Here is a 25,520-nt window from a genome sequence, read left to right as displayed (position 1 = left end):
CTTAAGAGGCACAAGGAACCCCTTTCTGGAGGGTCATACAGCCACCCTTCTCCACAGCGCAGTCACATCCCAGGCACTCTCTTCCTACCTTTTTTCCAGCTGTAGTTTTGTCAGGGAGGGTTGGCTGAGGTGTAGTTGCCCACTAGACTAGTCATCTACTTTGTACCCAAACTCACCTGCTAAAGTCAGTATCATGGGCACAGCAGCACCACCAAGGATTCCTCCCCACTCCTATTTGCATATGCTTCTGTTTATCTTACTCCTACAGCTCTCTGCTGGCACACAGTAACCGATTAGAAGAGCCAGCCCCAAAGCAGGCCATAGGTTAACTGTATCCAGCACCACATTGTGAGCAACGACTTGCTGTAGAGTAACAGCAGCCGGAACCCTATCGCCAGTGCTCCATTTCAGCAGGACAGCACCACTGCATGTGGCATAGCCAGAAAGCATTTGCACAGACATGCTAGAGGCAGAGTTTATTACACTATGCAGGCTAAGAACCCTGGGCAAGATCCCACATGGGTAAGAATTGAACCAGCTCTTTATCAAAAAAATTAATGCTATAAGTCAACCCCATTCTCCTTTGGTCATTACAAAGCAAGAGAAATATTAAAAGAAAAGTATTTATACAGAGGAAAGCTGAAGAGATTCTGTCCAGCCCTCCCCCCTGCCCCACTCCCAGCACATTCAGGTGCCCAGTCTTCTGGCTGGCTCTCAGGAGCAGCAGAGTATCAAATCTTCACAAGATGTCAGGTTGTTGGAGTTTTATTATTATTGTCAATAAAAGCAATATTTACTGAGAGCTGCCATTCCTGTTCCTCCCCAGGGAGGGTGGAGGGGCAACACCAGCTCCCCTCCCTCTCTGCCCTCCCACTATAGGGATGGCTGTGTGAGAATGTGCACACACTTCCTCTCACCAGTGCACACACATAGCACGGCTGGCACAGGCCACGTGGTCTCTGATCCCTCGTTTGTATGCAGTCTTTTAAAAAAAATATTGTATTATAATAATATGAATTTCTCTTTCCATTTTTGTATTCTGGAAAAGTGTCAATCGTCCGTAAGGTCCTGCACAAAGAGGACTTCCGTGTGGCTGAGTCCGGCCTCCTGCAGCGTGGGTGGGTTGGGCCACTCCTCTGTAGGGAGGCAGGGCAAGACGCGGCGAGGGAAGTTGGCCTCAATCTGGAACTTTTCAGGGCTCTCTTTCAAGGAGAACAAGAAGTCATGTATCACCTGGGAAGAAAGCACAGAAATAGCTACCAGCTGGGGGAGCAGTGACACAGCTAGATTACATCCAGGGTATCCTGGGGGGGGTGGGTGGGTTACAGAATTTGCACCATCACTGCATTACAGATACGAGACAACCATTTTCTTAGTATGCATGAAATGGGACTTGTGACAGAATATTTGGATAGTCCATGTACTGTTTTTGGCTTTCCCATACCTTTATTTAATAGGAAGCAACAGAAATACTCAGCTTTTTGTGAAGATAACAAATTTCCTTCATATTTCTTTTTCCTTCCGTCTTTCTCTTCTCTTGTGTTGGTAGAATTAAACGCAAAAAAGAACACCCCCTCCTTACAAAGAACAAGTCTGCCTGCTAAGGCTCTAGGCCAAAGTCACTATTTGGCCAAGCCTAATGGAGTCAAAGCTTTCCTGAGCCACCTAGAGAATCTCCTACGTATTTTCTACTCTGTTTAGGAAGCCTGTTAGCTCTGCCCCAAACTCACCGTCAATGACTGTGTGAAGTGGAATCGTCGCTCCACTCTGGAATCGTTAGGCAGCTTGAAAATGATCTTAACGCTCTCGGGGTCATCGGGATGCGGCTCAGGAGGAAGGCATTCAGACTTCCGCTCCTTCTCCTCCTGCAGCGTCTGTAAATTAACAAGGGAGTGGGAGTAATGGGTATGCACTGAACTGGTATTTATGCTTATCCCATGCAGCATAGATGCTCCAGGAGGCTTGGAGGAAGACAAGCAAGCCCCAAACAGGACTAGCAACTCCAGTCTGACCACAAAACCCTACTGCAAGCACTACTCCTACATGCCATGAGCATCCAACAGAATGTAGCAGCTTCTCTGGAAGTCCGGGTCCCAGTTTGCTCTCACCTGTCGTCGTCTTTCCTCTGCTAGTTTTTGCTGCTGCACTTCCTCCTCCTTCTTCTTCTTCCTCTCCCGTTCCTCCTTCTTCTTGCGCTCCTTTTCCTGGTCTGCACGCAAGGATGCCAGATATGCCTCATCCTGCTGCTGCCTCAGAACCTGGGTTTGGTTCCTTTCTTCTCTGCAAAAGCGAGCAGGAGGTGGTCAGGGCTAGCAGAGCCAGAAGTTAAAGCAAGGAGACTGCAGACCTGAGGGTGCAGGTAGAGCCTCAAACATGTAAGAGCATGGACATTAAGTAGCACCTTGTTTAGAGTGCAGAGTACTGCGTATTCATAAAAGGCAGGCTGATTCTCTACTGTCTCTAGCCTACACATTATTTCTTTAAGTTGAGGTTGAATGAAAACAGCCTGAACACAAAAGATTTTTCACCCAGGGCAGCTTGACTGAGTGGACAAATACCACATAGGCAGTGCTTAGAATTTGTCTCACACTTGAGACTCTTCATGGTTTTATCTCCTTCTGATAATTCCTTGTGCATTTTAGAAACCATAAACATCAAAAACACATTACTGCCCCCCTCCCCAAGACTGCAGGACAGAAAAGACGACTCCCCAAGACTGCAGGACAGAAAAGAAGATGGAAGGCTAGAAGCATCCTGCTTTGGACACAGCCTGCAAATCCCCGCAACATTATCAGTAACTGGAGCTTGCGTTAGCAAGGCACCAACAGCAATGCAGCAGCATGTCAAAATTCAGCACAGACAACCTTGAGCAGCACGACTCACTAACTGGCCTCAGACATCAGCTCTCCTCCTGTCTGCAACGCCTATGTTCCCCACTTAGCTCCTACTGGCTGACTATGCCCAAACTTTGCTTGCAAAGCTCCAGCACAGTAAGGGTTTGCTCCAACTGTGGAAGCTAAAGTAGAGCCATCGATCCTCATCTTTCCGTATCAGGCACGTACGGGCAACACAACTTGCCAACATTAAGGTGTCCTGAATTTCTGGACCAGAACACAACATTGCTTACAGCAATACTACCCCTGTAAAGATGAGCTGCCATGAGCTGCATCACAGAGCAGGAGATAGTTGACCCACCTGCCTACATACGGTGTGTCTGGAGAGAGGAGAGGAACAGAGCAGAGCCTACCTCCACAAAGTCAGCATTACTGGAGCTCAGGTCCCAGCATACCTTTCCAGGCGCTCTGACAGCAGGTAAGTCTGGTTGGCATCCATGATGAATGTCAGTTGATTAATGAGGTCATCAGCCTGGATGAGGCCTTCTAGTCGCCCAACTACTGTCATTCTGCGATCTTTCAGCATAATCACAGCCAGGAACGGGTATGTGTTTTCTCGCAGAGCCTGGGAGACTGGGAGATTGGCACAAACATTATCACAACCAGAAGGGTCACCGAGAACAGAACAAATACTGTCCCATCACTAAGGGCCTAGAAAAAGCAATTACACAGCCACTGTCTCCTTCAAGACAGAAAAGGTCTCAGGCTCCATGATGTTAGACTAAAGCCTATAAACTCACAAGGAAAGAGAGTAGCTTGGAACATAGCAACTGAAGGAAAACAAGCTTTAAAATAACTGCAAAGCTTCTTTAATTAAAGCAGAAAGTAGATTGCTTTAGATGTCTATTCAGAATGGAACAAGAAGCCATGGGTTTGAACTGCAGAAAAGGAAACATGGGCTAAATGCAGGAAAACATTTGCTAACGTTAAGAATGGCTGGACTCTGGAATACACTATCACAGGGAAGATGATGGAATCTCCATGCTGGACACTTCAGAACAAGTTAGACTGACTCTGTCTTGAGGCAGGGAATGGAGCAGATCAGGGGCTTTTAAGTTACTGTTCAGCTATGACTAATGGTGTGCAAACCCTCCTTGTAGGTAACCGCCTCCTCCTTAAAACACGCACAGCATGTCACAGAGCTTGGAGCTGTCATCACCAGCTGATCCTTCCAAACTAAATCTGAGTATCCCACAGACTAGATGAAAGGCCAAGATCTCTTCCAGCCCAGCTCTCTAGGCCATGACTCCAAAGTATTGTAGCAATTTCAAACTGCAGTGAGTAAAAATGTCTGCTGAGAAAGCCATTCTTGCAATATGTCAAAAGCTGGCAGCTGAACTATGAGGCCAGGAATAATCCAGATTTAACACCAGAACTCCAAACCTCCATTGCTATAAACCAGGAAAGGTCAAAAAACAAGCACAGAAGACAAACAGAACTTTGGAAAAAGTCTCCATCTGTAGCAAAACCCTATTGTAAATACTGGAAGGCCAGGTCTTCCAAGGAGACAGAAAGGCTAGGTGTGGAGTAAAGGTGACTGAGAAGAGGGAAGCATGCACCTAACAAGTTGCTTCTAGCCTCAGGCATAATACAAACCACTGTTAAGGGCACTGTTAGCTTTATACTTGTTTCTGCACTCAATTGAATTCTTGGTACACACCCACCAACTCCCATTAACAAACCACTGAAAGTAGCTTGAATGACTGCAAACAGTAAGCCATAGCACTGTCCAGAAATTAATGGAACAGTTGAGTTTAAGCACATGAATATTTCCCTTGGATCCAGAACCAGCCCTCTGAGATATCATATAAAACCAGGATGTTTTCCCACACAATCCTGCAATCTCATCTGCTCTCACAGAAGCCAAAACATTCCAAACAAATTAAGGAGCATCTTGCCTGTTTCAGAAACAGGAATCAAGGTGATGGGTAAGATGGGACAGACTCACCTCTGTATCCCTCTGGTTTATTGGTTGAGCAAGCCCAAAAGAGCATCCTAGTGTTTATGAGGGTGATCACCTCAGGTACGCACAGCGTATTGCTAGAGGATAACAAGAGAGTGTGTGAATGCAATTACATTTAAAATAAAAACAACAACTGTTTGGGAAGCTTTTCCTCACACCTACCGGCAGAATTCATCAGTATCTTGGTGGTCATCTCCATGAAGATAAACCAACAGGAAGCGCAGCTCCCGCTTAGCGTCATTCAGTGCCTTGGGCATAAAAGCAAAGGAGGTAAAGTTACAGGGTCTTTAGACAAAGGGAAAGTGGCACTCAAGATTTGAATGAAGCAGCTCAATGGCATTTACCCAGGACATCACTCTGTTCTAATGAAGTGGCAATGGAGGAGAAGCCTACCAGACCTTTCAACTAAACCTTCATTCAGGGGGGTCTTAATAATGATCTCAAATACTCCTTTCAGACTGTGGCTTTGGAGAATGCTGAATTCTGATCAAAGCCAGGTACACAACTACACAGCTGGATTCCCACAACAACCTCACTCGACTCAGCTAGTAGCATGAGCCCTCCTCCATTCCTCAGACTTGCAGCAGGTAAGACTACCCTGTACAGGATGTAGTCTTCAGATCACAACAAATGAAGGAAAAAAAAAAAGTCAACTCAATGCCACTGGTCTGGACAAAACACATTTTTCATCTACAATCACTGGATTCCACCCACCCAAGAACATTTCTTAACAAGACCACAGGATAAGTATACAATAGGCTCCCTGTTTAACTAGCACTGAGTTTTGGTAGCCTAATCATTCAGTGGTTATTTAGGTCTGGATTCCAGGCAAGACAGTTGTGGAGGCGGCAAGCTTCACCACTGTGGAGCACAGGACAGATACAGACTCCACATTCTTCTCTGGCATTCAAGGAGTAGTGCTGATCCAACTGTCTGCTAGGATGCACTGCAAGAGGCCTTTCTCTTAGCTAGGCTGAAAGAAGCTGCAGAAGAGGCAGTACCTATTGGGATGTCCCTCTTTTACAGAAAGCATCGTCCACCCAGATCTAGCATTATGGGAGCCTCACCTCCCTTAATTTCCTCAGTGATTCCCACTTTAAATTTTGAGGTCCTGAACCAAATTCTGGAGCTGCATTATAATACAAGCCCAGGCAATCAATTCATATTTGGTGAACAGAAGAACAGACTTTGGCATACCACATCAGTTTATAAAAACAAAGGCTGGATTACAAAGAATAGCTGCTGGGTACAGAGCCATACAGATGGTCAAGGAACAGTCAGAGCAGTTTTGCTTTCCAACTTTGTAGGCTTGGAATGTCATCAAGCCTGGCAGACATTGGTTTTCTAATGCACTTGTTCGCTAGAGCTCCATTACTCTGCTACAGAGTTTGGAGACAAATGCTGGGCTTTTAGATGAGAAGTGGTTTTGCCATGTAGGCCCTGATACCATCTGGCAGAATTCCCACTTTCCATCTTGCCAATATCTATGCACCAACATGTGACACTGACCTGGCTGTAAGTTCCCTGGTAGAAGACAGGGTGTATCCTCCCATATTTTTCCTCAAACATATGAATAAACGAAATAATGTCACCCACTGGGTCAGTGACCCGACTACGAGGATCAGGGCGTATAAAACGCAGAGCAAACCTAGGAAGGAAGCAAAGGACACTGGAAATTCAGCTTACTAGACTTTGTGAAGAACATGTTTTCTTTTCATAGTCACTGGCATTCATAAGAAAAAAGTCACAGCTGAGTCCCTTGAACTTTTATAATTACAACCTAAACTACCACCTGCTCCAAACTGGAATCACTGCAACAGAAAAACCCAGTCACATATCTCATGTCAGACCTCAACAAGTACCTGCATTCTCTGAATACTACTGTATGATTAACAGTTCCAGCTTCTGGGGCACCAGACACAGGCCACACCAGCAATGAGGTTTGAAGAAATTAGTCAAAGACCAGCTGTTAAAAGTCAGAGTTCTGTCCAGATTAAAATTGATAACTGCATTTCTGCTTTCACACAATGCTATGTGTAAAGAGCTGCAGGAAGGGGACACTACATTAGGAATCAAATAAGAGAAAAGAAACAGCTGTTAAAACACTGAAAAAGCTATCATTGTAAGTCAGGTATCAGCCTTGGTTTGGGTTTAGATGTGCATTAAAAGGGCTATAGTGAGCTTTTGAAAAGCCTTTAAGAAGGAAAAAGGTAACAGGAACTGCCAAGATAATGCAGATGGCAGGACTGCTGGAGATTTACCACCTTTCAACTTTCCCTTTTCTCTCTGTGAATTATATAAGGAGGCAAGATGAACTAGCCCTTTGGGGCAATAAAAGTGGAAGATGCAAAGACACCAAAAACAGGGAAAAAGCAGATGCATTTACAGTTTGAGTATTGCCAAGTAATATATTACACATTTTCCTTCTGTTTCATCTTGTGTATTCTAAAGTAGAAACTAAAACAGGTTAACACAGAGCCTAGCCCAATGGCACAAGATTCTGACCAGGTTGTGTTTCTGCAAGAATATTCAGAATTCATACTGCTTTCTGCATCCCCTTTGTCTGGCATTCACAAACTGTAAAGCCACAGTTAAATATTTACAGAGCCATAAGACATTTTTCTCTGCAATAAGGTTCATTTCTTACTAAACAGTGTATGAACTTTACAAGGCAACACAAAGCCACGCAAGCAAATATAGGGAGACATATGTTATTAGACTTAATAAAAAGATTCGAGTGACAGAAGTACAGCCAACTCTAAGCTAGACTGTGCCTTCATGCAATCAATACGTAAAACAGTGTGCATGTGCACACACACACAAAATACTTACCTAAATATATCAAGTAACGTGTAATAGGTAAATCGGAATGGAAGCATTATCAAGTAGTAACCCCATCCTAACAGACCCTGCAATTATAAACAAAGAATTAGAATAGTCTCCACCCCAGAAACAAACCTGCTGAAGCAAGTACATTCACCAGCAAATACATATATGAAAGCAATTAGTCCTCTAACCCACCACCACAAAAAACCTCAGCAACATTTTATGTCTTCGGACAAGTCAAATCAAATCTAAGTGACTGATGTGGTTCACTCCAGGAATTCAACATGACATTTTTGAGAACTGGTGTCAGTAACTACTTCAAAGAGCAATGCTTTTGTTCTCTGCTCTAATTTTCTTAGCTGTACAATGGGATTAATAGCACCAAGTCTTACAAGGACTTGTGCAAATTTGTGAACTGTTAATGCAAGTAGCTTATCTTGTACTGAAGTTAACATAGATTATGTTGGCATACACAAATAACAGCTCTTTAGAGGTTTTAACAAGAAGGACTACTACTCTGCAATAAGGAGGGGAAAAATCCTTTGTTCCAGCTGAACTGATCAACAGCTCTTACTGCACCACAGCAAGATGACATATGACAAAAAAAAATTAGTCACATATTGTGAATTGCACCAGGGAGAAAATATCCAAAATAATAATAGAGGCTGAAAGAAGAGTTCTACATTTTGTTTTCAAAAAGATAAAATGTTTAGAAAGAAGGTAACAGCATACAAAGGAAACAGTTCCTTTCCCTGCTGGCATGTTTTGTTATTCAAGAAATCATCCAAGAAACGCAACAAAATCCACCGTAAGATAACTTGCCCTTGGCTGTGGCCTTGAGACAACATAACTGTAGATCCTGTGGTCAGCTGTATTGACTTGCAGTGGCCGAGACGGAGGTGGATTAAAGACGCTCGGGACACCCTCTTGCTCATTCAGTCGGTCCTGTACAGCTGCCTACGATGCAAGAAAGAGCAAAGGAATGCTTCAGACATTTAAGGATGGCAGAAAACATCTCTGCTGTACTTTCAACACTGACAGTAGGTATTAGCTGTCCATAGAACCAAAGCATCAGATAAGCACAACTCATTACAATGAACTGTAAACATCAATGCTCACTGCTATACGGAAAAGATCTTTTTCAAGGCACTCTGAAGGTATACGCCATGAACTTAATGTGTCATCCAAGCAAATGTTCACAGCCTTATTCTGCTGTGCATTTCTGAAATCAGCTCTCTATCAAAACCAAGATATTTTTATAAGAAACTGCTAGTGTAAATACACAGACTAACAGATTAAATCTTACTGTACAGAACCTCCCCACTCCCCCTACACAGTTTAATCCAGGTATTTGGGAACAGCCAAAAAGCTACTTTTAAACGATACCTCTATGTTCCAGTTGTGCTGCTCCAGTGTGTGACGACATTGGTCCATGGACTCTATGCCAGTCAAGTCCTAAAGAAGTAGATAATAGCAAGTGAGTGCCAGGAAGTGCTGTTTTTTTTTTTTTTTTTTTTTTTTTTTTTTTTTTTTTTTTTACAGTTCCTTGCAACACTTAGCACAGTCAAGAGTTACTGCAATACAGTTTTAAGAAGCAGGACTCCTTTTTACAGCTCTCTGGTTTCAGTTCAGAACAGAGCAGCTGGAGCTACTGTACCTGAGTCAATCCAAATCCATTAACACATAGGAAAGTGGCTGAATTCGAACAGGCTGCCTTTGCACTCTTCCAGCATTAGTGAATCCTCAGTGCATGAGGCCTGTAACTAGAGTTGCATTCAGCCCAGTCAAGAAGGCTATCCAGGTGATACTGCCTACAACTTTCATTCTGGAAAGCTATGGCAAGCAAATACACTCAAATGTCACCTCAAAGCATCCCCTTAAACAGCACATGCAAAGCATTTCTGAAGTCTTACAAAGACAGTTACTTCATTCAGTACAAGTACAGAGATTAAAAACAAAAACAAGCCAAACACTACTGAAGGTAGCGTTTTCCAGCTTCACAAAAGATGCTGTAGTAAGAAGTCCAATCCAAATCAGACAGCCCCTTCAACAGAAAAAATAATCCAAATCCACACATAGACATCAAAGTCTGTGCTCTCAAGTCAATGTTTGGGAAAGCATGTTTAACCCTCTACAGTCAGAACTTCCACACAAATGAGCAAAAAGAATATATTATTATTACAAGATGCCAAGTCATCATGTCTTAAACAGTGATGAATCTTTGCTGAAACGAACACCCCTGTCACCATGCCAAAGAAATACATCTCTCTCAACACCACTGATTGTAAGATCTTTCAGCAGACATTTCAGGATTGTATATTGCACCCACCACCACAAAGCCTAAGCATGCACTTTTATAAGCATAAAGCCACAAATGTGCTGCTACTAACCTTTTAAAAACAGCTACTTGAACCAGTGAAAGTTATGTTCATTACAGGTGACACCATTAACACCAGTAACTTTGAAGGAAATGCAATGAATGCCAGGCCTAGTTTTAGTTAAAATAAAGGAGTAAAAAGTTACTTCCACTGAGAAAAATAAAGCCAAGAAAACAGTTGTATCCATTTTTTTTAATATAAGATGGCAGAAGGAATGATAGGACTCATTTAACTGTCATATGCAGTATAACAGATGAAAAAATACGCCCATGATACAAGAACATTGGCAAGATATGACAATTTCTCCAGCAAGGTCATTTGTGACAAGGCAACTCCAGATACAAGGCTTCTTGTTCTGACCTGATGGAGATCTCAAGACACCTCCTAGGTCATGAATTGGTCTCTAGCTGGGTGGTTTAATAGAAGAGGAGGATTCACCTCCCTCACTTGCTCAGGGACCAGAACTGAGAAATTAAGTACATGCTTTCCTCAAGCCATGCGTGCATACACAGTTGGGTTGCTACATGTTACAACAGGTGAAGCCTGCTGAGCTGCAGAAGTTATGTTAACCAAACTACCCAAGAGCCTTGCCTATTCTTCCACTGCCAGTTCTATAGTCTCCTTTATGCAGGTTTTGAAGTTCTGAGCCTTGCAGGAGCTCAGTGAAAACCTAGGAAACTTTGCTCCCCACATCTGCCATCTAGTACAGCACTGTTTTTCTGCAGGAGGCACCTTGTGATGATTAGAACACAGCACTAACTTAATATCAGTCCTTTTGGGCAGCCTCTACTACACCTTTTGCTCCAGTCTATTGTTAGCACTCCCATTTGATTTTGCTTGCAGTCTCCCCCAGTTTCTTGACTAATTTAAAAGGCTGTCAGGCTGTCCTGACAAGTTTTGACTGACAAGTGTTGGCTGACCATTTCAGAATGCACTGAATTGCAGTTTTAATTTCTGTACTGAAAAATGGTAGAACATCTATTCCACTCCTTCACCTCACCTTCCTGTCCAGATGTTCCACATGCTATCTCCACTCTGCACTCACACGTGGACAAGCACCTTATTCAAGATCTGGGTTCAAGTGATGATTCTGCTACTTTTGAGTACTTCTTGGTTTCTTTCTTATAAAATCTCTTCTGATTTCTACCCAATCTGCTCTCCAATACCTCTCCCCAATCTGCTGCACAGAGTTGGACGCTTCAAAGCGTTAGTGAGATTAACCTGGTGATTATAGCCATTTAATAGGAAGATTCAGTTGCTGCACAATGGTGCATAAATATTTATTAAAAAGTAAGCCTGTAGCACGCATTGCATTGGAACACTCTACTTCAGATGAATTTCATAGAAAAAATGAAGCTTAGTGAATTTAGCTTTTGCTGCCAGAATACTTTAGCTTAGCCAGTTTCATTATTAGCATTTAGCTTACAGATCTTACAAGATTTGTTGGAGCAAAATTTTTGTAGTCTGATTTTTTAAATCCTGAACCTCTACAGAAAACCCGTAACTGTCCTCCTAAAAGGATATCTTTTAAAAAGGCATCTACGATTTGTTTAATCATTTAATTTTACAATGGAGTCTTACATCTTTGAAATACCTGCATTGCAAGTCTTCTGATCGCTGTTCCTTAACATCCCAGAAACTCTGCTAGTGTTTGCAAATTTAAACAATTCAAATACTCATTCACACCTTTGTCTCTAAAGATAAGAACTATTGCTAGGCACTATTAACAGGGCTTTATGACTGAACAGTCTCTCCTTTTTTAAATTATGCAAAATGCAGTAGCAGTTTTATGTCAGAAAGAAGCTAAAGTAACAGTGGTATATAACTATCAACAAGCATTTAATGAGCATTGAATCTCTGCAGTATTTTCAAGATCTACTGACCTTCACAGAGACAAACTACAAATCAGCTAACTTCACTGTTTCAATGGTCATTACACAATGACAGGTACAGCACTGGTCAGATCTCACACACTTCTACAATGGCACTTTTCAGTGTAGGTAGATTTATACTTTCCTTAACATCTCGATACAGTTGCTCTCAATAACAGAAACAGTAATAAAGCCACCCAGATGCCAGAGAAACACTACAGTTCCCAGATGTTCTGAAAGACACTTATTTTCAGAATAACTTGCAGTCATTAAGGAGCGGAACAGCTCAACTGATAGTTGAAGATAGTTCAACTGCCAGTTTACACGATACTTCCTGGTAAACACTGATACTGTTCATTAACATTCAACAACTACTTATATCATTATTTCAGCACCTCCTATGGCTACTACTTCATCTTAGTCACAGAACCAGGCTAGAAAATTGAAGCAACATGTAATTTCCACCTTCCAAGTTGCAGCATTTCTGATGAATCTTGTGGCCATTCTGTCAACTGCATTATTCAAACAAGACAAATTAGCATATTCTTAATTTCCTCTAATAGAATAAACAGCATCTTCAAATCCAATCACCAACTACTAGCTTCCTGCTCGCTTTCAGCCACCAGTTACACACCTCAGAGACCACATCTTACATTGACACAGTAAATAAAAAGATAAAGCCCACTGTAGATAAAAATAAAACTAATTCCAGTAAACTAGCATGCTCTTAAATGGAAACCTCCAAATAAATGCAGATCTAAACTGAATAATAATCTTTAGAAAACAAAATAGTAAGCACACAGAAGCCAGAAATATTCAACACTGCCTTCTCAAACACCATTCTTACGAAGTGGAGCATCCTCCCAAAACATATTGAAGCTGGTTTTAGGTAATTATCTCACCTCTGAGAGGCTGCTTAAAATGCTGAAGTCTTAATACTGAAGTAGTGGAAAGTGCAATTCCACATTTCAAAGGCCAAAGGAACATGCTCAAGTAGAGAAAGTCTGTAAACTGAACTTATGAAATTGTTCCCTCTCCAGATAATTCATGCATTGAAAAATAGCATAAAAGATGCAAAGCCACATGCTAACTGGTGCTGTTCTTAATTCCAAACCCACTGCCAAATTCCAGAGAATTATGTTTCCAGGAGTAAAGAACATCTGACTTCAGGAAGGGAGGAGTTGGGGGAGGGGATCCCCCACTACCACTAGAGTTTCTCCAAGCATTAAAACAAATGCATTTACAATATTTTGATCAATATGCAATGCACTACATAGAAAAGCTGCTTAGAGTGTCTTATTTCCTCCAGCCTCTTTCAGCTAGAGATGTTTTCTGCCTTGAGTGTTCCATTTTCCCCTGCTGAAGTTAGAAATGGTTATCAGGAGTGCTAACTTTTTCCCTCCTTTACAAACATTAAATTGCTTTAGATTAGCATATAACAACTACGATAGATACCAGCTCAAATATAACAGGCACAGATCAATGATAAGCTCATACAAAAGCTGCTTTGCTGTTTCTTCTGTCTCTCAAATAGAATCACATCTCCACAGCTTTCTTAAGCTATTCACATCCAGTTTCTCCCTACAGATGTCAAGCAGCCAAGTCTTGACAGATGAAAAATTTAAATGCTTTTACCCACTTAGATTAGCCAGCAGCAAATCGGAGTCTGAAAGCATGCAGGAGTGCTTTTTGTTGCATTTGTTTCTTATTTATCCCAATTATCTCCCCATATTTGTATGTCCCGGTCTCCTGATTAACCTATCACACCAGTGGTAGATAGCAGTGCTATTCCAGCCCTTTGCGCAGGAAAAAAAAAATGCCACTTTCACAGTTTTGTCAGCAGAGCTGTTCTTATGAGCACTCCCAAACATGCCAGGCAAACACCAACAGGATTAATGCCCAGTATGTATTTAAACTCTACAGAAACCCAGCTAACTTGGGCCAGGAACAGGATAATAGGCATTTACAACTCTACTTGAGAAGCAGCCACTTCCAGCAGAGGTAGGATAAACAGTCAAAGACTATGGTATCTTCAATCAGAACAGCTATTTACTGGGTAAATGCCAGTCTACAGCTCTAGCTCCATCTTTTTCTGCTTCCTTCTCCATTTAACTAAAATGCTATTGAGGACTTTCTGCTATGTTGGTTATCCACACTCCCTTCCTAATATATTTCCCTGCTTTATTTACACTGTAGTGGTATGCTTTTTGTGGAAGCATAATGCTTTGTAGCTGCAGAATACTGCAAAAATTAATTATGATTGTGCATCACAATGAAAGCCTAAAGCAACCTTTTAAAACATAGAGAAAGTGCCCCCTGCCAAGAGGCTGCGAATCCCTGAAACCTCTGCAGTTTTCTGTGTGCTTTGCAACAACAGCAGTGTATAAATGACTTTAGCAAGACATAAGTCTTCTCCAAACAGCACATGCTATGTAAAAGAATCCAGAGTTTCTCAGACAGCTAAAGGAAACAAAAACTGTTCCAGATGGACCAATTTACCCCCTCATTCCAGAGCAACAAGCAGAACTGCATACCTGAGCACCTTTCAGCCAGGTTTAACGATAACACAGGAAACGGACATCACCAGTGAGGTCAGTCCTCAGCACAATCCTGGTGAAAAGCTAATCTTGTGTAGCCTAGGCCATAGATGAATGAGAGGTTCCTGGCACTGAAGCCTTCTACATTACATCTTCCATATCAGGCTCTGGTCAACAGCTGTCTTTTAACTGCAAAGCTTATTCCTAGGAGCTTCTCCCTCTGGTCCCTCCCCCCGTTTCAAACCAGAGCTCACAAGAAAGCTGTGCTAATGCACCGAGCTCCCCTTCTGAATCCTTCTCCCTCCCCTCTCAGACACTTCCAGCACCCTAACCTGCTACTCACAGCAGCACCAGGTACCCTTAGGAAATAGACGCAATTCCTAACAGTTCCACTGCTGCCCACAGGGCTTTGAAAATAGCAGCAGTGAAACCAGTGAGTGCAGCTGGTCCTATCTGTCCAGATTCAACATAAGTATTGTAATATCTTACATTGAGGAAAATAGATCCCAAAGTTGATTTTTGCATATACATTAACAATGACATGTGGCACGAATCAGTCTCTTAAACCTCACACACTTACCAGGGAAATGGTGGCAATGGGAAAGCAATTGTTAATGCTATTCACAAACATCTGACTAAGTGAAAACTGTCCAATCAGCTTAAATTATAGTACAGATTCAGATGGGGGTATCAGCAAAAAGTTAACCATGGAGAAGCACTGTAGTACTTTACTTCAGGAGGTTGTTGAATCCCCTTGTTTAGAGGTGTCAAATAGAAAGGCTAGGCAAATATCTGTCTGGAATGACCAGGAATATCTGCTCCTATTTCAGCAGTGGGAGGCAGGACTGGATGATTTTGAAATCCCTTTAAGCACTGTAATTCTACAGTTATGTTGCACTGAAAAAAGCAAAGCATATTCCTAAGATGAACTGAACATGAAGGAATAAATTAGACAAAACATCCTTGAGACTACATTTGTTGGAGGAAAAAAAAGTGATAAAGAAAATGCATGCACTTCCCTGCTATTCAGAAACAAACACAAGACACCTGATCACAATTTTCATTGGTCAGTAACAGTTTAATTACTTTCCACTGAGCAGCTTGAAGTATTTCAACTCTGACTGCAACACAATTTTCTCCCCTTTCCCCCTCCCCCCAAAAAGCAAATTTTCTTATAGTTATTTGACTGCTGCACAGCCCCATGGACTTGGCAAACCAAAGGTTAAGTCACTCAGCCTGTGTTATGCACCAGATAGTGAGATTAAATCAATACGGTCTCCAGTGGCCTTCCCCCAGTAGCCATCTATTATCCAATCATGAGGGTGAGGAAAAATTTCGTAAGAAATCACATTCTATAGAAACTCACTGGCCAGTCCTCTTCACACACCAGGAAGGGTTTTGCATTCACCAGTACTAACGGGGGAATTTTTCAGACTAGATAATTAAAATGGCCAGAACACGCAGAGACGTTTTCTCCGTACGGAGGTAACGGGGTTTATTCACCAGTCACCTCCTGCCTTCCAAATCAGGATGACAGACCCCACTCTTCGTGAAGCGCACAGAGCGCCGGCCGACCCTCAGTGCGGCGGCCCGCGAGAGCGCGAGCAGCCCCAGCCCCACGCCGCAGGGGCTCCCCACCCGCCGGGAGGTGGCCCGCTCGCCCAGCGCGGCGGACACCCCTGCCCCGGCCCGAGCCAGGCCCGTGGGGCTCTCCTTCTCCGCCCCGCTCCCCGACGGGCCCGCTCCGGGCGGGGCTCGCCGCGGCTCTGCAGGCTCCCCCCGACCCCCCCCTCCCGGCCGGGGGCAGGTCAGCACGCTGGCCCGGCCGCTCCGCGCTCGCACGCCGTCCCGCTGCTCCCTCTGGCGCAGCCCGGTGCCCTCCCGGCGCGGCACCTGGAACTGCAGCAGCTTCTCGGTCTGCTCCGCCGTCAGCTCCCGCTCCTCAGGTGCCGCCATTTTCCTGCTGCCTCTGACCCGCCGCTCCGTCACTCTCCGGAACTGACGTCGCCCACCAGCGCTTCCGCCCCGGCTCTAGGGGCGCGCGCGCCCGCGCGCGCGCGACTGGCAACCCAACAGCCGTTTCTCGGCCACAGCCGGAAATACTCGGCCGCGTTCCGGAGATGGCCGAAGCGCTCTCGGAGATCTCCGGAAATGCCCGATCCCCATCCGAAGGGCTCGCAGGCCCGACTCGCTCGGGTGCTCCCGATTGGCACACGAGGAGTTCCGAAGAGTTCCGAAAGCCGCTCGGGCATTTCCGGAGATGGCCGAGGAGGGGCTGCCTCAGGCCTGCTGCTCTGTGGCCGTGCGAGCCGCGCTCGGCCAAGGCTGGCGGCCGCGGGTTGACGCCTGCCGCCCGGGGTGGGAAGGGGGGAGCCGTGGCGGAGCTCGTAGGCCGGAGCGCTGGCTTGTCGGCCAGTCACCGAGCTGGTCCTTCAGCCACCGGCTCGCTTTGGTGCAAGCACCTGCAGCTCTCCGAGGACACCCGTCCACAAGCAGTGTCCCACCCAACATGGCGGGCCGGGGGCGAGGGGGGGTCCCAACCAAGATGGCAGGTGCGGGGCGGCCGGCAGCGGGGCCCACGCTGAAACGAGAAGGGCGAAAACCGAGCGTGTGGCGATGCAGCCGCTGCAGGCAGGCCGGGGGGGGCTCCTGGCCCTGCAGGAGGGCGCGAGTCCCGGGGCAGAAGACAGGGAGCGGCCCGGAGCCGCCCCGGGCCCAAGTCCTCCTCCCCCCCAAGGCGGCCCCCCACCTCGGCAGGGCACCGCCGGGGCCGCGGCCGCGGCCGGGGCGGGCGGGCCGGGTGCCGGGTGCGCGGCCCCGCCGGGCCCGCCCCGCCGCTGATGTCAGCCGCCGGCCCCGCCGCCGCCGCAGTGACAGCTCCGCCTGGGCCGCGCCGCGCCTGCAGCCGCAGCCGGAGCCGGGTGGGGGGGCGCCATGGCCGACGACTTCGGCTTCTTCTCCTCGTCCGAGGCCGCCGCCGCCGAGGAGGACCCGGCCGCCGCCTTCCTGGCCCAGCAGGAGAGCGAGATCGCGGGCATCGAGAACGACGAGGGCTTCGGGCCGACCGACGGCGAAGCGGCCGCGGCCTCGGCCCCGCCGGAACCGGGTGAGCGCCGCGCCGGGCCGGGCCGGGCCGGCACGGCCGGGGGCCGCGGGGTGCTCCGGGCTGCGGCCCCGGTCGCCCTGCTCTGGCCGCAATCCCCATGGGCTTGAAGGAGGATCCGCCCCTGGGCTGCTTCCCCTGGGCCCGGAGAGGGTTTCCCCCCCCGGGCTGCACCCCTCGTGGGTGTGAGGGAAGATCTGTCCCTGGACTGGGGGATCTGAAGTACAGTGGGGAGGTGTGGGGCCGCCCTCCGATCTGCACCCCCACGGGCAGAGCGGGGTCATCCCTAGGCTGTACCCCTGCTGCTTGCTGAATTGGGCTCACTCGTGGGGTGCGTGGTACCCTCGGTGGGTGATGGGGACCCGTGTGTGCTGGATTCATGTTGCACCCCCAGGGGCAGGCAGTGGGGTCCCCCCTATGGACCACCTCTGCATCCCAGTAATGACTCCCCAGGGGCTGGGGGGGGGGGGGCGCATGGCTTCCCAGAGCTTGAGGTTCCCTGCTCTTGAACCTCAGGATGTGGGGTGACCCTTGAGGTGGGCTTGCCTGCTGTGGGGCGATTCTTTCTTTGTGTCGGGCTCGATTCCCCAGGCTGGACACCCCTCTTCTGCCTTCTTATGTCTCAGTCCCCCTGGCTGGGGCAGGGTGAGGGGGATCCAGGTGGGACTGGGGGACAGCGAGCTGTCCAGGTGGGGCTGGGCAGCTGGTCCCACTGGCCCAGAGACCAGAGAGTACCAAAGCGGTGCAAAATGGAAGGTATTTCCAGTAGAAACGTTAGTGCCTCAGCTTCTGGAAGTAGAATGTGCCAGTTGTGATCTGATGCCTCCATTTGGGCCCCACTGCTGCCACAGTCCTCTTGGCTCTTTCACCTGGCAGGCCTGCAGGGCCCTCTGGTGCTGCCCACGGGGTGGCCATTCACCTCCCCAGAAGCAGGGCCGTGGAGTTGCGTCTGGGACCCAGAAAGGTGCTGGCAGCTGTGGCAGCAAATGCAGTCAGACAGGCTGAAGCTGGGTGTAGCTGAAGCTGTAGGGCCAACGCTGTAGGGAGGGCACTTGCTGGGCTGCTCCAGAAGTGCGCTCTGGCTGTGTGCCTGCCCATGCCCCTGGCTGGCCTGGACATCCCTGTCGAGAGCTCAGGGCCTGGAGTCTGCCTTCTGCAAAGCCTCTTCTCTGCAGTGCAGTGGAGAGCCCCTATGGGGCTAATCCTGTGGCCCTGGTGTGCAGCTCTCGGGGTGTTCTCTGGTGCTGGGAGGGAGGTGATGATGTACTGGAGCCATGGGCATCAGCAGTGCCTCGTTCCTAGCCCAAATGTTGTAGCTAGTCTTGTGCGTGTTGCTCAGGCAGGCTCTTGAGGACCTTGATGTGCACGCCTGCGCTCCTCCCTGCTCACAGAGTGCACTGCAGTGTCTCTGTGGGCTCTGTTCCTGGCATGTTTGCCTTCCTGTCGCAGGCCCTGTTTCTGCTGGGACTTAGCCGATGGCTGCGGGGCCACCAGTCGGTGTCCGTAGGCAACCTCTGCCTGGCCATTTGCAGGTTGGGATTTACTCAGGTTGTCTTTCTACAGTCAAAGTACCTGCCTGTATCCAGCCCCGTGCCTTGAACAATCACCCTAATCTCCAGATAAGATAAAACACCAGTGAAAACACCATAAAGACATAAATGCCCAGGGAGACTTGTCTAGAAGGGAGAGAGGTGCTGGCTGAATCCCACCAGGGACAGGAGACCACTGGACTCAGCTCTGAGCACCCTTGAGGGTGGAAGGAGACCCCAGGTACCATAGCAGCAGGCCAGGGAGGATTTGCTGGGTTAGTGGCTCTGCCACTAGTGCAGACAGTGCACTTCCCCTTCCCCTTGCTGTCCTCAGCAGGCAGCGTGGGGTGAGGAGCCTGGGATGGGCAGGGTGGGCTGTGCTGTCAGAGCTGGGCTCTGCTCTGTTTGGGAAAGGCAGGGATTTGGGATCCTGTTAGGTACAGGTGGAGCCAATTAGGCTGGGAACATGTCCTCCTCTGGACACGGAGACCTTGCTGGTCTCTGCTTGAGCTCTAGCATGTAGCTTAGCTGGTGTCCATTGCTCTGACCAGCCTGGGGGTCTTCAGTCTCTGGCCCATGTATGGAAGGCTGTTGTGGATGGGTGTGCTGGACTGGAAACAGCAAAGTCATATCCCTCATGAACTGACTTGCTGCCGGTTCATGAACACCGGCCCCTGTGGGGTCACCTGCAGCTGCCGTAACTGTTTTTCTCTTCCTTCCTTTCTAGCTGGTTTCCAGAATGGAGGAGCCACTGTCAATGGAGATGTCTTTCAGGTGAGAGCTCAGCCCCTTTCCCTGGCCCATGGTGCTAAGGGGAATTAGGTGGGTATGGGGCCAGCCATCCAGTGCCCCACATAGGATTGTTCAGACTTTGCTATCCAACCCAGATCAACTGTAGCACTCCTGGGAAAGTCTGGGTCTCACGTGAGGGAGTTCTGGCTGCTCTATTCTCACCTCTGTGTGAAAGAAAAGATCTGGTCCCCTCTGCTGTGCCCCAAAATCGGGAATTAGAGACTTTGGGATGGGCAGAACCAGCCTGATCCTCTTCTGACTTTGCCCCAACTTGCCCCAAATCTGTTTGCAGGTGGGCTGTGCCTTGAAGGAATGCCTGGATCCTAAAAGTAGATGACAAACCTGGAGAAATCCTCCATTCCCCACAAAAGCCTCCTCTCTCCAGCTTGACTAGCTCCTGGAGGCCTCTGGGACAGTCAGGCGTATCTCTTGGTAGAGTCCAGAGCCAAGACGGAGTTGTTGTGGGGAACCCTCCTTGCTGGCACATGGCAGTGGTCTTGCTGCAGAGCCCTGGCAACATCTGTCATTAAACCCACTTGCTCCATGGCTAAGGGTGTTTCTGGGGGCCTCCTGACTGGGTCTCAGCTCCTTGTGGGAGCTTTAAGTCCAGCTATGGTGGCTACAGGAGAAGCGGTGCCAGGAGCTGACAAGCTTTTCACCCCACTCAGTGCGAAACGCTATGGCATGTGCGTTGCCTGTGCTTAGTTTACAGGATGATAATCGCATCAGAGACGGGACAAACTTAATTAGATTTGGAGATCTTGGAGGAGAGTTGTAATCCCATCAGTGAGCTTAGCGTAGGGCTGGGCATCCTGACCAGCAGCAGGGGTTAGGAGAGGTGCTGATATGGGCAGAGCAGGAGGCTGGGCTTGGGCGGGGGAGAGTTACAGAGAGCAGCACCTCGCTCCGAGGAGCCTGTCAGTCTCCAGGCACAGAGTGGCATCTCCCTGGGGCCCTGCTGCTCGGCTGGGCTCTTCCAGTCTGCGGTGGCCAAACTGCCAGACCTGCGATGATGCCCCTTCTTGGGGCCGCTGCAGTGCTGCCCGCGCGCGGGCTGTGGAAGTCCGGCGCTGTGACCTCACAGTGAGGCCGGGGGGCCGCGGGCGCGATGCCACGAAGCTGCCAGGCCGTTGTGTGCCCAGGGCGCGCGGCGGAGCCGGGCGGCATGTTGGCAGCGAGCAGCCAGCCGAGGAGAAGGCAGCTGGTGAGTCCTGCCGTCTGGCGGGGCCTGGGCCCCGGGGCTGAGAGCGGGGACGGCAGACTGAGCGGTGCTGCGGGCACACTGTGCTGGACGCCCGGGGCTGCTGTGTGGAGGGCTGTCACCGTTCCCACCACCCGTTTCAGCCTGCCTCAGTGCTCGGACCGCAGAGCCCTGTCCTGCGGTGCCAGCCCTTTGAGGTGGCTGAACTGGGCTGCAGGAGAAGCTGATGCTGACAGTGAGGCAATTATGTCCTGCAGGAGTCCAATGGCCCCACAGATGCTTATGCAGCCATAGCCAAGGCTGACCGGCTGACCCAGGAGCCTGAGAGCATCCGCAAATGGAGAGAGGAACAGAAGAAGCGGCTGGAGGAGCTAGGTGAGATGCAAAGCCATGTGGCCACCCTCATGGCACCTTGTGATGTGGCAGTTGGGGCCTTTGGGGACCCTCAACTGGCAGCCAACTTGCTGCCCCCCAGAGAGTTGTTTGGTGCCCCCCACCATATGGATATCCCTTCCAACAATCTGCTGCCCTTAGAGACAGCAATGCATTTGAGACAGTGCTTGGGGTAGAGGGATAGTGCACTGGTTATCACATCTGCTTTACATGCTGAAGGGAATCTTTGGGAGGTTGGGTTAGATGATCTCCAGAGGTCCCTTCCAACATTAATGATTCTGTGATCTTGGCAGAAATATACTTTAGTGGGGAATGGAGACAGGCCTGGGCTGGAGATCTGCAGCTGTCCTCCCTGCTGAGGAGGTGCCCAGCAGAAACAGAAGGGTGCCCATCTGTCTGATGAAATCTTTCTGTCTGGCCCTGGTGTTAGATGCGGCATCAAAAGTGACTGAACAGGAATGGCGCGAGAAGGCCAAGAGGGACCTGGAAGAGTGGAACCTGCGTCAGAATGAGCAGATGGAGAAGAACCGCGCAAACAACAGGTATGTGGGAGTCAGCGCGGCCGGTAGGGCTGAGGCCACTGGGGGTTTGGAGGGAGCTGCTGAGCAGCTTGGGATGTCTGGGGGTCCCCTGTCCCCACAGTGGAACCCAGCCCTGCGAAGAGGTAGCTCTGCCAGGCAGGGGAAGAAGCCCCAGTGCTTTGAGTGGCTCCAGTAGCTGTGCCAAGCTGCCCTGGGCCCAGCTGAACGTTGGACTACTGCTAGGCCTTACGCTGGGGCAAGGTTGGGGCACTGTTCCTGTGCAGCCCTATCATCGGTGGCAGGTTTTTCCGGTGCTCTGTTTACCATGATGAGTCGACTGCGCTCTGTGGAGGACGCTAACCCCCTCTCTGTTTCTCTCTCTCTAACCCTCTGCCTGCCTGTCTGCTCTGCGCTCTCTCTCTATCTGCGCCTCGGGGGCTAGGATCGCTGACAAAGCCTTTTACCAGCAGCCGGACGCCGATGTGATTGGCTATGTGTATGTGCCTCCTACAGACCATATCCTGCCCCACAAGGTCCAGGGGTCCTGGCCCCGGCACTTTGGCTCTCAGCCAAGGGAAGGAGCGATGCTGGGAGGTACTGGGCTCCCATGAGGGCCCTGGTGGGAGGGCAGTACTGCTGAGCGTCTCCGAATGCTGCAGTCTTAGAAGGCAAGTGGAGCTCTTGAAAATGCCCCTGTGGGGCCTGGTTGAAGAGGCAAAGCCATGGGGTTTTGTGCCTCTAGGGGGACAGCCCCAGGGGCAGAGGAGTCTTGGGAGCAGGCAGGGACCTGGATGAATGCTGTCTTGGGTGAGTGCAGCCTGCAGCAGCCTTGAGCACCTTGGGGGCCTCCGGATCCTGGAGGAAGCTGAGCTCATGGCCTGGAGCGATGGGACTGGGAATTAAGACATAGGGGTTCCCAGGCAGAGGGAAGGGTCTCTTTGGAAAGGGTTCTGCCAGTGACAACCCTCAACATCTCTGCAGGGCCTCGGAGGAAGCGTTCCTGAAGGAGTCCAAGGAGGAAGCCCCAGGCTCTGAGTGGGAGAAGGTGGCCCAGCTCTGTGATTTCAACCCCAAGAGCAGCAAGCAGAGCAAGGATGTCTCGCGGATGCGCTCAGTGCTCATCTCCCTCAAACAGACACCCCTGTCCCGCTAGCTGCTGCCTGGCACAGCCAAGAGCACGGCCAGGCTCGTCGGGACCGGTGGCTTTACGGGGTCAGCCCGCGAGGGGTCCTTGCCCTGCCCGCCCCCCTGTTCCCTGGCGTGCACCTCGGCTGTGCTCGAGTCTCCAGTTGTAACTCTCCCCATGGTTTTCCTTTGCTTAAAAGGTGCATTGGTCTCTTTTTACACTTATTTATTACTGTGGCATTTCCCTGGGAAGCAACACTAAGTGGCAGAGCTGAGTTAGTGGGGGGGGCCTACAGCCTGCACTCTGTGGGGAGGTCATGTCCAGGGCCTGGCTCAGAGAGATGGGGAGTCGCTGGGGTTCCTGTGCTCCCCACCTCACACCCAGAGCAGTGCTCAGAGGCTGGGAACAAACCTGCCTGCTTCCTGCCCCACGCCATCCTGGTGCTGGGCTACCTGAAGCATGACAGTCCTGTGTCTGGGCCTGGGTCCTGGTTCTGAAGCAGCAATCCCTAGGGGGAAGCTGGGCTCCAGCCTGCCTTTGCTGTGGGGTTTGGAGCAGAGCTGGCTACAGGGCTGAAATGGTGGAAGAACAGCGCTGATTTTTGGCTCCACACTGCAAGGTCCCACTGGGAGTGTGACAGCAGCGTGATGCTACTGGGACAGTGGGAGTGAGGAAGGTAAGTATGGGCACCAGGGTGGGTGCCAGCACTCAGCACAGCAGTGCTCTCCCCAGCGTGGAGAGCTCTCTGTGCACCCAGAGGGCTAAGAGGCTCACAGCAGCAATTGCAACGTTGGGAGCCCCATCCTTGCTATGGGTCTGCTGCTGGCAGTTAGCACTGTAGTGCAGGCCTTGGGGAAGGAGCCAAGAGGGCGAGTGTGCAAGGTGTTTTCTGTCCAAAGGCTGCTGATGTTGGGAAGATGCTTGGGGGCCATCAGGTGTGCTCTGCTCCTTCCTCCACTATCTGGAGGGGAGTGGGAGGCTGTGTGGCTGCAGGGAAGCAGGTAGGAAAGTCCACTTGTGGTAAAAGGTCAAGCCTCCAGCCCTCTAACTCAGGAGGCCCAGAGCAAGATTGGGCAGTTCTGCCCTGCCTCCCCCCCCTGACACACACCAGATTTACACACCTAAGGCAGCGAGCAGAGATGCTTCGCTCCTGCTCCCCCCCTACTAAGGCAGCTTCTCTAGCCCAAGGACCTGCTTTCCCTTCCCTGCTTGGCTCTGTCTTCTCCAGTTCTGAGGCCCAGCCTTGGGAATCTGTAGAATCAGTGCTGTGCTGAATAGCAAAAGCGGGGTGGGCAGATGCACTTCCACCCTGCTGCAGAGCAGTCCTGAGCTAGGGCTCTACTGCCCAGCTCACTGTGGGTTTGGGGAGGGCTGTAACCAGCCCCTTGAGGAAGCAGTAACCCAGAGGAAAAAACCCATAAACAATTTGTCTCAGCCTCACTGCAGAGCCCTGCTCAGCCTGTAAAGCAAGTACATGGAGGTCTCCAGCTCTACCAGGCAAGGTCATCAGCCCTGCTCCTGCAGCCTTCACAGCCCAGATCTGCGAGGCAGAGCCTGTGTGGCTCAGCAGTGCCCCTGGCGCTGCCTGCCTGGTTTGGAGGATGCCACAGTCCCTGGCAGTGGGCTGGAAAGGGAAATAAGGTCTGGTGAAAGCAACTTGATGCTTTATACCGGGATTGTGCCCCTTTGTCATTAAGGTTGATCACTTGTACTCCAACCCTTTTGCTCTGGCATATGTATGCAGCTCTGCTATGGCATGGGATGGATAGTCAGCAAGATGATGTAGGGATTCCAGCTGCCTTTCACTACAGAGCAGCTGGAAGCACCTCCAGCTGCTTTCCAGGGGCAAAGAGCCTCTCCCTGCCTTCTGGCCCAGCAGGAGATCCCAGTTCAGCTGCAAAAAACCTGGGATTCCCATGGGCTCAGAGCACAGCTCCTCCAGACCTCACAGGCAGCCAGACCCCTGGACCCCCCTGACTGTGGCTGTTCCTTTGCAGAGAGGGTCCCAGCTGCCGCACTCTCTCCATGCCAGGTAGGGACAGCCAGCTCTCAGGAAGCAGTGCCCACAGCTGTTCTACATCCCCCCAGCTTTGGTATATGTGACTGTTCAAAACACCTATTACAATAAACTGACATTTCCAAACTGACATTATGGGTCACTGCTTTCTTTGTGCTTCAGCAACGCATACCTGTGTGTTTAAAAGAACCTGCATCTACAAAACCTTCTGCAGGAAGGACAGAGCTGTAGGAGAACCGCATCCTGTAGGAAAAAATTGGAGCAAGGGGCAAGGCCATGGGATTTGCTCTAGGATCATACACAAGCAGTAGCAGCAGGACTGGAGGGCAGTAGTTCTCCTCTGCCTACAGAACTGGTACGTCAATACTC

General features: G+C 49.4%; 2 protein-coding genes across 3 annotated transcripts; one reads left to right on the top strand and one right to left on the bottom strand.

Moving 5' to 3' along the window:
* Positions 1–461: 461 nt before the first annotated feature.
* Positions 462–16,468, bottom strand: FAF2 (Fas associated factor family member 2). The gene is made up of 11 exons (XM_062587621.1): positions 16,363–16,468; positions 9,070–9,138; positions 8,506–8,640; positions 7,690–7,766; positions 6,367–6,505; positions 5,020–5,105; positions 4,843–4,934; positions 3,290–3,467; positions 2,109–2,280; positions 1,731–1,874; positions 462–1,233 (listed from the first exon to the last, which is right to left on the bottom strand). Exons 1-11 carry the CDS (start codon positions 16,423–16,425, stop codon positions 1,051–1,053), a joined length of 1,338 nt encoding a protein of 445 aa, XP_062443605.1. The 5' UTR covers positions 16,426–16,468; the 3' UTR covers positions 462–1,050.
* An 858-nt stretch (positions 16,469–17,326) lies between these two features.
* CLTB (clathrin light chain B) lies at positions 17,327–25,281 on the top strand. Of its 2 annotated transcripts, XM_062587309.1 has the most exons (6): positions 17,327–17,575; positions 19,829–19,875; positions 21,352–21,469; positions 21,918–22,029; positions 22,451–22,504; positions 22,990–25,281. In XM_062587309.1, the coding sequence occupies exons 1-6, from the start codon at positions 17,404–17,406 to the stop codon at positions 23,159–23,161; spliced, it is 675 nt and encodes a 224-aa protein (XP_062443293.1). In that variant the 5' UTR covers positions 17,327–17,403; the 3' UTR covers positions 23,162–25,281. The 2 variants fall into 2 exon arrangements, with proteins under 2 accessions (XP_062443293.1, XP_062443294.1); XM_062587310.1 differs by lacking the exon at positions 22,451–22,504.
* The last annotated feature ends 239 nt before the right edge of the window (positions 25,282–25,520 follow it).

Source organism: Rhea pennata, chromosome 14 (assembly GCF_028389875.1).
Source record: "Rhea pennata isolate bPtePen1 chromosome 14, bPtePen1.pri, whole genome shotgun sequence".
Lineage (NCBI taxonomy): Eukaryota > Metazoa > Chordata > Aves > Rheiformes > Rheidae > Rhea > Rhea pennata.
Note: the sequence above shows the minus strand (reverse complement) of the source record. Positions and strands in the feature narration are given on the sequence as shown.